General features: G+C 44.7%; 1 protein-coding gene across 1 annotated transcript in view; it reads left to right on the top strand.

Moving 5' to 3' along the window:
• Positions 1 to 13,200: 13,200 nt before the first annotated feature.
• ZEB1 (zinc finger E-box binding homeobox 1) overlaps positions 13,201 to 14,114 on the top strand; it is a 242,189-nt gene continuing 241,275 nt past the window's right edge. The window contains exon 1 of the mRNA XM_082258387.1: positions 13,201 to 13,296. Within this exon, the coding sequence (XP_082114513.1) occupies positions 13,239 to 13,296 (58 nt within the window). The 5' untranslated portion in view covers positions 13,201 to 13,238. The remainder of the gene's footprint in view (positions 13,297 to 14,114) is intronic.

The following is a 14,114-nucleotide window of genomic DNA, read 5'->3' on the forward strand; positions in this document are numbered from 1 at the left end:
CAAAGGTGTTGTATCTGGGTGAGTTTAGGACTCTGTGCAGGCCAGTCAAGTTCATCCACCCCAAACAGGCTCATCCATGTCTTTATGGACCTTGTTTTTTGCACTGATGTGCAGTCATGTTGGAACAGGAAGGGGCCATCCTAAAACTGTTCCCACAAAGTTGGGAGCATGAAATTGTCCAAAATGTCTTGGTATGCTGATGCCTTAAGAGTTCCCTTCACTGGAACTAAGTAGGGCTGTGCATCTTCACTTACCTCACGATTCGATGCGATTACGATTATTAGGGTCGCGATTCGATACGATTCGATTCCGCGATGCAACACGATGCATCACCATTACTGCCCAATGCCCATGCCCAGCCCACTGCCCAATGGTTTTCAAAACTTTATCAAAAAAAACAAACAATCAAGCAGTCACAAATAAAAGAATCCTTTTTATTTTCATTTGCTTCAAAGGACACTTCCCTGGACCCTGTCATGGCCTGCAAGCCCTGCATACTTTAGTGCACTTGCACTGAAAACATATAGGAAGGTCTGAAAATGCAAACAGCATAGCAGAGACAGACAACAACGCTAGTATTTTACTAGAAGTAACAGTAAAATTAGTAAAAAAACTGTAGTAGTGCAGTTTACTGCTTCATAAAAGAAAATATTAATATAAGCCAGGCCTACCACCATTTAAAGTACAACTAAAGGCCAAACTTTAAAAGAGTGAGTGAGTCCCCCCCCCCCCCCCTTGCCCAGACCCCCACACTGACAGAGACCTGGAAGTCCCACACCTTCACCAATCCCCCACAGCACTGACAAACACTGAGTGAGTCCCCCCCTTGCCCAGACCCCCATAGCTGACTGACACTGACAGAGACCCCCAGGCCCCCACTGACACTGACTGACCCCCCTGGCTGCCAGACTGCCACAGCAGAACAGTACCCCCGGGCCCGACTGACCGTCCCCTGTCCCAGGCCCCCCCCCCCATCACAGACATCCCCCAGAGATACAGACGAGAGACCCCCATGAATGATTATACAATTATTTGTTCGGACATACCTGCTGTGTGACTGTGTGGGTTGTTGTGTACTGCATTGCAGAGGAGGACAGGTGCTGTGCTGCTCTCTGGGCTCTGTGGCGGGCGGCTGGCGTCACTGGCAGTGGCGTGGCGGCTGGGCCTCCAGGGCCTGTCGGCTATGGTGAGGTGAGGCTGGCGGCGCTGGCTGGCTGCGATGGGGACGCACTTGGGGCTCCTCGCTCCTGTGTGTGGACTCACTGGACTGGCGGCTTCTGGCTTGGATGGCTGGCTGGCTGGCTTCTAGGCCGCAGGTGGGACGCCGATACACGCGGGGGATGTCTTGCTGCGCCTCGGCCCGGGTCAAAGAGGCGGAAGGGGAGGGGGCGGAGCCTTTTTATTAAGCTCCCGCCACTAACCCACCAATCAGCTGCCGATCCTGCGATCTTGTGATTTTTTTTTTTTTTTTTCCCTTGCGCGATAGGGCGTGGCCGCGGCTGATGACGTCATTTCGTATAATCGATTATGCCGGCAGCCTGCATCGATGCAGAATCGCGAAGGGTCGAATCGCGATGCATCGATCTTTCGATTATATTCACCAGCCCTAGAACTAAGGGGCCAATCCCAACCCCTGAAAAGCAACCCCATACTATAATCTCCCCTCAAACAAATTATTTGGATCAGTGCACAAAGCAAGGTCCATAGTGACCTGGATGAGGGAGTTTGGGGTAGAGGGACTTGATTGGCCTGCACAGAGCACTCCTGCCCGCACCCGCAATGTTTGTGTCCACTCCGGCCCGCACCTGCAATGTTTGTGTCCACTCCTGCCCGCACCCGCAATGTTTGTGTCCACTCCCGCCCACACCCGCAATGTTTGTGTCCACTCCCGCCCGCACCCGCAATGTTTGTGTCCACTCCCGCCCGCACCCGCAATGTTTGTGTCCACTCCCGCCCGCACCCGCAATGTTTGTGTCCACTCCCGCCCGCACCCGCAATGTTTGTGTCCACTCTCGCCCGCACCTGCAATGTTTGTGTCCACTCCCGCCCGCACCCGCAATGTTTGTGTCCACTCCCGCCCGCACCCGCAATGTTTGTGTCCACTCCCGCCCGCACCCGCAATGTTTGTGTCCACTCCTGCCCGCACCCGCAATGTTTGTGTCCACTCCCACCCGCACCCGCAATGTTTGTGTCCACTTCTGCCCGCACCCGCAATGTTTGTGTCCACTCCCACCCGCACCCGCAATGTTTGTGTCCACTTCCGCCCGCACCCGCAATGTTTGTGTCCACTCCCGCCCGCACCCGCAATGTTTGTGTCCACTCCCGCCCGCACCCGCAATGTTTGTGTCCACTCCCGCCCGCACCCGCAATGTTTGTGTCCACTCCTGCCCGCACCCGCAATGTTTGTGTCCACTCCCGCCCGCACCCGCAATGTTTGTGTCCACTTCCGCCCGCACCCGCAATGTTTGTGTCCACTCCCACCCGCACCCGCAATGTTTGTGTCCACTTCTGCCCGCACCCGCAATGTTTGTGTCCACTCCCACCCGCACCCGCAATGTTTGTGTCCACTCCCACCCGCACCCGCAATGTTTGTGTCCACTTCTGCCCGCACCCGCAATGTTTGTGTCCACTCCCGCCCGCACCTGCAATGTTTGTGTCCACTTCCGCCCGCACCTGCAATGTTTGTGTCCACTTCCGCCCGCACCTGCAATGTTTGTGTCCACTCCCACCCACACCGACAATGTTTGTGTCCACTCCCGCCCGCACCCGCAATGTTAGTGTCCACTCCCGTCCGCACCTGCAATGTTTGTGTCCACTCCTGCGGTTTTGCCCTATACTCGCTGTTTAAGACTACCCCCTCTTCTGAGACAACACCATTTCATAACATCAGTGGAGCCATCGCTTCCCTATTAAATATTTTAGCCCGCTGGGTGTGCCCTAATATTTACTGTAGCTTCTGCTACATACAGAACTTCTCTATTATTAATAGTTTAGCCCGCTGGATGTGTATACAATACCTTTGGCTACTTACAGAACGTCCCTGTGCTGTAATACTTTATGTACCATGCTGAGCCAATCACAGCAAGCTGTGTATTCTATTATTGCATACAAAGCCTGCTCGGATTGGCAAAGGTTGTATAAGCCCGCCTCTCTGACTCAGCCAATCCAAGCAGGCTTTGTATGCATCCAAGCACGGTACATAGAGTATTACAGCACAGGGATGTTCTTGTCAAAGGGACTGTATACACATCCAGCGGGCTAACATTTTTAATAGGGATGTTCTGTATATAGCTGAAGCTACAGGACCTGGCGTATAAGATGACCCCTGATTTTTGGGGTATTTTTTTATGATTAAAAAAAGTTGTCTTATACGCCGGAAAATACATTACACCAAATTACACCGTTCTCCGCGGGTCTTCGCAAAATTTTTTGACCGTCCACTCCCGCCCACTAAAGAGGTAAAACCGCCCACTCCTGCAAGATTTGCATTGGGTCCCGTGGGAGTCCAAACCCAATACAGCCCTCTGCTGCAAAGGGTGAGCCAACTCATTATTGAACCCTACAGACTAAGACTGGGATGCCATTACAGTTCATGTGTGTGTAAATGCACACGTCCCAATACTTTTGACAATATAGTTTATATTTAGGGCAGCAGAGCAATGGATGATGTCAGTAGGGCAGAGATTGGTGTCAATAGAGCAGTGGATGATGTCAGTAGTTTATTTTTATTCTTTTTTTATTATAACTTTTTACAATGTTATTCTTTTTTACAATATTTTTTTACAATAAATTATTATTTTTTTATTTACAATTTTTTAGAAGCCCCATTGCCCCCCATTGGGGGCTTTGGTGAAATGTCAGGGGTCTAAACAGACCCCTGGTATCTCAATTTTGAGACAGAGAAAGAGACAGGAGATAGAGATTCCCCAGTTCCTTTCTCTGCAGCCAAGCAACAGGGGGAATCTGCACAACACACCATGATTAGGGTGTGCTAAGGCATACCTGGCGCACCCTGCGCACCCTGCGCACAATGGCTATACCAGTGATGGTGAACCTTTGTGACCCCAGATGTTTTAAAACTACATTTCCCATGATGCTTATGCACTCTGCAGTGTAGTTGAGCATCATGGGAAATGTAGTTCCAAAACATCTGGGGTGCCAAGGTACGCCATCACTGGTATAGCCATTGTGCACAGGGTGCGCCGGGGGGGGGGGGGGGGGACCAATTCTTATACACTAAAAATTGCCTGAAAAACATGTAAAAACCCCTTGAAAATGCTCGATTTGCGTGTTCACAGGCATTCCCATTGAAGTCTATGGAACTGAAAACACGCACATACACCCACCAGACGAGGAGCTTCAGGCACCTTAGCGCTCATATGTGAACGGCCACCATTTAATTACATTTTGTTTGTTGAGAGATTTGGAGCTCTGAGCTACAAAACACTCAGCTGTGAATGAGGCCTTCACAAAGGAGCTGGAGCTTTGTGACTGCATAGAAAAATGGGAAAAATAGTATTTACATCTCGATGTATGCTAAAATGTATGATTTCTTCTGTCATAAATACCTTCCCCTGCCTGTCAGCTGTCATGTACTGTACACTGAGCAGCGCATGCACAGTTCAGCGTGGATTTATGGCAGCTGCTCTATATTATGATGAGGGCATTCCCGTGGGCATGGGCGGGAGTGACATCATCACGGCTTGAGCATTAGTGTAACCAAACAGATGAAACCCCGAAGGAAGACTGAGCAAAGGGACCAGCAGGAGTGGCGACAGTCCAGCAGTACATGGATATACTCACGTGATTGTACTGCCCACGCATCCCCTGCAACCTGCAGGCGGCGCACTCTATCATATATCAAGTACTTCGAACTCAGCTGGTCACAGATCGAGGTAAAGGGCCAATCACAGCGGCCCTTTACCACCAGATCAGCTGTCAGCCAATGACAACTGATCACAGGATGTAAACAAGCTGGTTATTGGCTTTTCTCTCCTCACGCTGGAGAAGAAGAAATGCAATAACTGGCTTCTGTTAAAGGGACATCTGTGCCAACAGTGCCCACCAGTGCTGCCAATCAGTGCCATCTATCAGTGCCCATCAGTGCTGCCATTTAGTGACTCATCATCAGTGTCACCTATCAGTGCTGCCTATCAGTACCCATCAATGCCGCCCCCATCAGTGCCACCTATCAGTACTGCCCATTAGTGCCACCTCTCAGTTTTCTTTCAGTGCCCCCTAGCAAAGCCCACTAGTGCCACCTTTCAGTGCCCATCAGTGCCACCCATCAGTGCAGCCTCATCAGCGCTTCCTCATCAGTGCCCACCAGTGCCACCTCATCAGTCACCTATCAGTGCAGCCTCATCAGTGCCACCTATTAGTGCCACCTCTCAATGCCCTTCAGTGCCACTTATCAGAGGCCATCAGTGCCACCTATTAGTGCAGCCTCATCAGTGCCCACCAGTGCCACCTCATCAGTCACCTATCAGTGCAGCCTCATCAGTGCCACCTCTCAATGCCCTTCAGTGCCACTTATCAGAGGCCACCAGTGCCACCTATTAGTGCAGCCTCATCAGTGCCCACCAGTGCCACCTCATCAGTGCTCACCAGTGTCACCTCATTAGTGCAGCCACATCAGTGCCTATCAGTGCCATCAACGCAGCTTATCAGTGCCCATCAGTGTAGCTTATCAGTGCCCATCAATGCAGCTTATCAGTGCCCATCAGTGCAGCCTCATCATCAATGAAGGAGAAAAATGACCCGTTTGCAAAATTTTATAACAAACTATGAACAATGTTTTGTTTCTGTTTTTTTAAATATTCAGTCTTTTTTTTCTTTTTTTTTTTTTTAGCAAAAAAATAAAAAAACAAGTGGGTATTAAATACCACCTAAAGAAAGTTCTATTTGTGTGAAAAAATTATAAAAAATTAGTTTCGGTACAGTGTTGCATGACCGTTCAATTAGGGACAAGTAGTTAAAAAAAAAAAAAAAAAACAGATTTAATAAACAGATTTAATACTCCTTTAAGCCCGGGCTCACACTGTTGTGGTGCGGGACACCGCATGTAATTTGCAGCACATTCCTGTGAAAATCCGGTGTCTCTGGGGTGTGATTTGAGCCATGGATTTGTATGGCATTCACACCCAACTGGTGGAGGACTCTTTTTTGTCTGCACCAGAATCAGATCACATGGGTGTTCACCTTTTTTGGTGTGTATCCAGTGCGAATTAAGACATACATAATGTATGGCTCAATTCGCACCTCAATGAATTCGCAGGTCATTTGTACAGGAATCCGGTGCGATTCCTGTAAGGTCAGTTAGGGTGTCTAGTCCTGGCACATGAAACCCTGGCGTTTTAGTGCACCCAGGAGGCACAGGTGCAAGTAATCGGTGTTTTGGGCATCCATCGATGAACACATAAATAAGCCTCGTTTCCACGTGGTACGGTTCGGTTCGGTACACAATTTTTGCCGTTTCCATTGTCAAAAGTTGTAAATGGTACCCTAATTCCAAAGCCGTACTGTACTACTTTTTTGGGACCCTTGTGTTGGGGTACCAAGCACATAAGTACCGTACTAACAGGGTGGAGCTACACTGTTGTGCTGAGGTACTGTTGGCGGTGGAAACGCAAGCCTGATCAAGGTGTACCATTCCGAATTGTACTGAACTGTCCGAACCGAACCGTACCGCTCAGTGGAAATGAGGCAATAGGGCCCTAAAGGCAAGAGCCATTCAGTACAGAGTTCAGTCCCAACCAGCCACAGCATATATTTCAGCCTGGACCCTCGCCTGTGCCATCCAGGCGCATTACCACGCCAGTATTGGATGCATAGGGGCTAGACAAAATCAGCATATGCCCATGTCATCTAAACATGTGTATGTCATTGCCAATATAAATGAGACCTTACTGTCCCCTGTGAAGATGTCTGATGCCCCCCTTTTAGTTTATTGCTCTTGCCAGCTAAATTGCACCAGGGACTATGCTATATGACTGTAGGTAGAGGTACCTGCCTTTAATGCCCACTTTGTGCCAGCCAGTGCACAGACAAAGTTCACCTTTTAAAGCTTTATCACCAGTACTGCAGAGATGGGTCCTGCACCACCCTGTGTCAGCTTCAATACTTATAAAGGACAGCGGCATTATTTTAAGCTCAGCAAAATACTGAAATGACAATCATTTAGGGAATTCCCCGAATCACAACGCCATTGCCTACGCATTCGCGTCATTTCATCATTGAATTATACAGGGCAGACATGGGTACTTGGCAGGGTTAGCTGGGGGAAACTATCTTCCATGTTCTGACTGCCGCCAGGAAATGCTTGAACTTTTTGTTCGTGATATTTTTAAAAACTGTTACAAATGAATACAATTATTTCATTTGACAATTTTTTTCAAATAATTAATTACAATTATTAAAGATTATTTTTTTTACAATTTTTTTTTTTTTTTTACAGGAAAGACCTGCAGAATCAGAAGCAGGCAGAACAGGGAGGGGGATCGGAGTCTGAGAAGTAATTACAGGAATGATGCCCTGTGTCTGTGTCTCTCCCTGCAGCAGGTGAAAGCTGGCAGGAGGGGGAGAAACTGGCTTTCAGCTGCTGCAGAGAGCTGCACAGGGCTTCCTGCTGTAGTTGCTCCTCTGCCAGACCGCACCGATTCCCCATGCTGTTGGGGCCCCCTTGTGTGCCCGGGCACCCTACAGGAGGATTGGTGGTCCCCCCCATCAGCGGCCCTGTCTACTATCTAAGGCCTACTGGTAGCCCAGGTAAGTTCTCCCATGTGTTACATCGTGTTCCTTCCAGTGAGACGTTCAATGCTCAATCCTGCCATTGTAATCTATGTGACATTTTTAGACTCAGATAGAAATAAAGCGATCAGACACATAAAAAAATAGAATGGTTTTCATTGGATGTTTTATTTTTGTCGTTTCTGAGAGTATCTAAAGTTGACAGAATGGCAATCAAATGGGATCATAAACAAAGCTAAGAAAAACACAACAATGTGTGTGCAGAATGGAACAAATAACTACAAGGTCAGGGAAAAAATTGAATAAAAAGATGAATATATGGGTCCTCAGGTTCTGTCGCTGATATATTTCAGGCTCCATTCATACCTGAGAGTAGCGATTAACTAGCGTTTTTCAAGCATTTTTTTTTAAGTGTTTTTACAAGCATTTTTTTAAGCGTTTTAAAAGCATATTACAAGCGTTTTACAGCTTCAGGCGTATTTTGATTGGTTTGCGCAAAAGTTATTGCGTTTACTAACTAAGGGAAAGGTTTATGTCATTTTTATTGTTTTTTTTTTTTAACTAGTAATGGTGGCGATCTGCGATTTTTTTGCGGGACTGCGACATTGTGGCGGACAGATTGGACCCTTGACTGACATTTTTGACACTTTTGGGGGTACCAGTGACATTACTACAGTAATCAGTGCTATACATATGCACTGTTACTGTAAAAATGACACTGGCAGGGAAGGGGTTGACTTTATTAGTGATCAAGGGGTTAAGTGTGTCCCTAGGGGTGTGATTCTAACTGTCAAGGGGCGTGGTTTGTGATGTAACCACAGAGACATACGATCCTACATAGCAGGATCGTATGATCTCTGCAGTTACACCAGGGAGAATGACAGGCGGCTTTGTTTACATTAGCCGCCTGCCTTTCTCCCTTTCCAGCGTGAGATCGCGAGTGGCCGGCGGACATCGGAGCCTCCGGTCACTCACGCGGGGATGTCAGGGAACAAGCGGGGGTGGGAGTGCGCCCCCTACAGGCTCCTGGGCGAGCGACGTAGTACTACGTCGCTTTGCCCAGGAGGGGCTGACTGCCGCAGTAAATATACTGTGGGCGGTCGGCAAGCAGTTAAAGCGGAGTTCCGGTCTCAAATACCTTTTTTAACTAAAAATATCCCTATAATACTAATCCATCGCCCTTTACAGAACCGCTATTCTCATACTTACAAGGTGTACAGTATTGGATTTTAGTCAAAATTTTACTTTTAAAAATGCTGTCTGGGTGCGGCCATCTTGGATGTGGGCATCTGAAGCCTCAGTGTAATCTCCTGTGTCCTTCTTCCTGATTCCAGGGAGTGTTCTGGGAGTTCTTCCTGATTCCAGCCTGAAAATAAGGTAAGGGACCCCTGAAAAAAAATGAAAATGCCCAATTGTTGATCAGCATAGCGAGCACTCCAGGAATCACTAAAGTTGCAAAATACGCCGGAACTCCACTTTAATCGCTCAGGTATGAACAGGCCTCATTCAAAGTCTTAGTGGGCTGTATGCAGGTAATACATGTAATGACTGCATTTGGGCAGCATGATAAATCATTGTATGTATGGGCAGCATGATAAATCAGTGCCCATACATACAATGATTTGTCATGCTGCCCATACATACAATGATTTGTCATGCTGCCCATACATACAATGATTTATCATGCTGCCCATACATACAATGATTTGTCATGCTGCCCATACATACAATGATTTGTCATGCTGCCCATACATACAATGATTTGTCATGCTGCCCATACATACAATGATTTATCATGCTGCCCATACATACAATCATTTGTCATGCTGCCCATACATGCAATGATTTGTCATGTTGTCACATGAACTGAAAACAGTTTAAATTTTCCAAACCATCCAATCGCTTTCCTTTGTCACTGGCCCCCATTCACACTTGAGCGAGTGTTTTTCTTGGTTTGTTTGTACGGGCATCTTTTGGGCATTTTAGGCTTGGGGGGGGGGGGGCAATGGAATGCCAGTTACTAAGAGGAGGTGAGGCAAGAAATTGTGAGAAAAATGTGCATTACATGCGTTTGTCAGACACTCCCACTGAAGTGTAAAGTCTCCAGAAATGGGTGATTTTCCCCCTGGAGAAGTTCATGAGCTTAAAGTGGAACTAAACCCATCGATTGAACTGTTTCCAAAATAGTAACGTTCAAGGCATGCTGTGAATGCTAACTGTCACAGTGGCTTGTGCTCTCTGAACTGTCAAGCCATCAATTGATGATGTGTGCAGAACCATGACAAGTGCAGAGGCTAATGGTAGCCATACATGCTTCAATTTTATTATCTGATCTTCAAAAAAATGGAAGAGCCATAACTTTCTCTCCAATCGATTTAGACTTGATTTTGATTGGATTCCATCAAACTGAGTCTAAAAACTGTCATTGGAAACGTTGGATGGCAGGAGATTCTCTGGGAATATTATAATTAGCCTCTAGAAATTAGGGATGGGGCGGTACCAGGTTTTTAAGACCGAGCGTGATTACCAATACTTTTTCGCAGGTACTCGCCGATTCCAATTCCCATACCTATTTTTAGTGTCATGTGACACATTATTAAATGAGCTAATATATTAAAGGAGAAGTATAGCCAAATAGCCAAAGCTTGTTTGGCTGTACATCTCCTATGGATCACAGGAGGGCAGTTTGTTCCGTTTTCAGCAGACAGCGGGCTGAGGTGCGCTCTCTGCTGACATCACAGAAGTCAGTCCAGGCACCGCGTCATGGCGACAATGGAAGTTCTGCCAGGTCTCTGGACTGACACCTAGCTCAGCCTCTCAGTGAGCCGCTGAGAGCCCGAGCCGGCCGCTCCCCGCCCCTTCACAGCTCAGCGCTCCAATGAGCAAGGAAGGGGCAGAGCAGAGAGTGGTGACTGACAGTCATTAGCTCTCTGCTCGGGGAGCTGTCAGAACCGAGCGATCGGTGGTGTTCGATCGTTCGCTTCTCAGTGTAGAGCCGCTGGGGGACAGAGGCAGCATCGGACCGACGCTGCCACCACCTAGGTAAGAATAAATGGGGGAAAACATTAACAACCGTACTTCTCTTTTAATCTAATACTAAATACATTTTATGTGGTTCTCTTTATTTTATTATTCAATTATTATATTATATTATATTATATACTGCATTTTGAACGGCATCAGATTCGCATGGAAGGTGAACCAAACCTTCCTATGGAGCCGGTTCTCCTATGTGCGGGCCGGCCGCAGTGCGATTTTAAAAAAAGTCATATGATTTTCAGTCCGGTTCAGGCGTGATTTCCAGTGTCATATACTTTAAAAATCCGCTCCTGAATCTCTGAACGAAATCGCACCGAACTCAGCACAAATCGCACTGAAACTGGCCCCACGCATATTCAAACCCGTTTTTAAGGCAGCAGATATAACCCGTGGACGTGAAGGTATCGGTTTTAGTATCAGAGCATATTTAATAATAAAATAAACAGAAACACATAAAATGTACCCAGTATTACATTAAAATATTCAGTAATTTAATAATGTGTCACATGACACTGAAAGTAGGGTAATTGGAATCGACAAGTACTTGAGAATGCTTCGTATCGGCACCGATACCGATATTGGTGAAACTCTACTAGAAATTCAATGATAAATAATGTGTAATAATAATAATACTATAAAAAATAAAATCCAATAAAATAATAATAATAATAATAATAATAATAATAAAAGCTAATATAAAATAATGTACAATATTAATTACAATATTATTAGAAAAAATAAGATCTAAAAAAAACAATAAAATAATAATAATCATAAAACAATAAAAAATACAATATAATAACATAATAATAATAATGTTTAAATAAATAAATACAATTGAATAACATAATAATACATTTAATAATAACAATAATAATAGAAAATAAAATCGAATAACAAAATAATAAAGTCCAAAAATAAATCATGTCTAATAATAAAAATACTAATAGAAAAATAACATAATATCAAATTAATATTAAATCATACCTAATAACAATAATAATAGAAAAAAAAACATACAATTAAAATAATAAAAAATAATTATAATAAATAAAATGAAAACTAATATTAAATCCTGTCTAAAAATAATAATGTATAAGATAATAATAATAAATATAATAATAACAATACTAATACAAAATAAAATCTAATAACATAATAATAAATAAAGTCTAAAAATAAATCATGTCTAATAATAATAATACTAATAGAAAAACAACATAATATCAAATGAATATTAAATCATACTTAATAACAATAATAATAGAAATAAAACATAAAATTCAATTAAATAAAAAAATAATTATAATAAATAAAATGAAAACTAATATTAAATCCTGTCTAAAAATAATAATGTATAAGATAATAATAATAATAAATATAATAATAACAATAATAATAAAAAATAAAATCTAATAACATAATAATAAGTAAAGTCTAAAAATAAATCATGTCTAATAATACTAATAGAAAAAGAACATAATATAAAATGAATATTAAATCATACCTAATAACAATAATAATAGAAAAAAAAAACATAAAATGAAATTAAATAAAAATAATTATAATAAATAAAATAAAAACTAATATTAAATCCTGTCTAATAATAATAATGTAAAACATAAAATCTAAAAAACAATGTAATTAAATAAAAATAAATACAATAATAAAAAAATCGAATAATAAATCATGTCTAATATTAATAATAATTGTAAAATAATTATTAACAATAATATTAATAATATAATCTATAATCAAATCATGTCAAATGATAATAATAATAATAGTAGAAAAAAATATTAAAAAATAATAATAATAAATCATGTATAATAATATAAAAAAATACAAACTGATAAATAAAATAATAAAAAAATCAATTATTTTACTAATATTATAAAAGAAATCTAATAAAAGTATGTGATAATAAATGTAGTGGTGATGTGACAATGGTGGTGTATATATATATATATATGGATAGGAGGGTGTGATAGGTGAAGGATGTGATGGGAGAAGAGATGAGATGTGATTGGCTGGCTGTACAGGACCGTTATTCCCTCTCCCGGTAATAGTGTGGGATGGATGATGACAGATGGGGGGTGGGGATGGGATGGGGGGGGGGGGCACACATTGTATTTGTAGGTGTTGTGTGGAGTTGGCACGTTGCTGGGACTTGTAGTCCTCCCCAGGACCGTTATTCCCCCTCCATGCCCACCTGAGCCCGGCCCCCCCTCTTCTCAGCGCCCCTCCCCCGTCCCCCCAGGGCACACCCCGGGTTGGTTGGTTGGGGGGAATGGGGGGTGTGGAGGTGTTGGTAGGCGAGGAGTGTCGTAAACCAGGTGCGGGGTGAGGAGGAGGGGGTTGGGGGGGGGGGGGGGAGGAGGAGGAGGGGGTGTAGAGGAGGGGCGGGGAGGGAGGTGACTCCAGCATTTAGACACAGAGCGGAGAGGATCATGGCGGATGGCCCCAGGTGTAAGCGCAGAAAGCAGGCGAACCCCCGGCGGAATAACGGTGAGTGCGGCCGGAGGGTCCGGGAAGAGGTGGGGGAGGGGGGCCGGAGGGAGGACACCATATACCGGGAACACACACACCGTCCTCCGCCCGTACCGATCATTACCTGCCGCCTCCTCCCCGGACCGTTATCTGATCACATGATGATATACGGAGGATCCCCTCCCCCCCGCCCTCTACACCCCCCCCCCACACACAAACTTCTAACACCCCCCAACCTTACCACCCCCCCCCCCCTTACCCCATCCCCGGGGCAGGTAGTGTAGAAGTAACGGATCACCGCCACGTTCTTCTCCCTCCTCTGCCCGGAGAGCAACTTAGACTGTGCGGATAGGAGGAGGAGGAGGAGGGGGACCTGTCTGGGGGGTCACAGCAGGGGGGACCCCATATATATATATATATACACCTCTCCCCAACACACCTATATATATATATATACCTCACCCCCCACCCCACACATACTGTGCTGCAGTAGACTGTGTGCGGCGCATCTGCATAGGTGTCAGCTACGGGCGAGGCTGGCCTGACATCAGTGCAGGTACTTCATCATCATACTTCATCATCCTCATCCTCCTCCTTCTTCATCATCATACTTCATCATCATACTTCATCATCATACTTCATCCTCCTCATTCTTCATCATCATCCTCATCCTTCTTCATCATCATCCTCATCCTCCTTCTTCATCATCATACTTCATCATCCTCCTACTTCATCATCATCATCATCCTCCTCCTTCTTCATCATCATCCTCATCATCCTCCTCCTTCTTCTTCATCATCCTCATCCTCCTTCTTCATTATCATCATCCTCCTCCT

Source organism: Pelophylax lessonae (genome assembly GCF_965119305.1).
Source record: "Pelophylax lessonae genome assembly, chromosome: 5".
Lineage (NCBI taxonomy): Eukaryota > Metazoa > Chordata > Amphibia > Anura > Ranidae > Pelophylax > Pelophylax lessonae.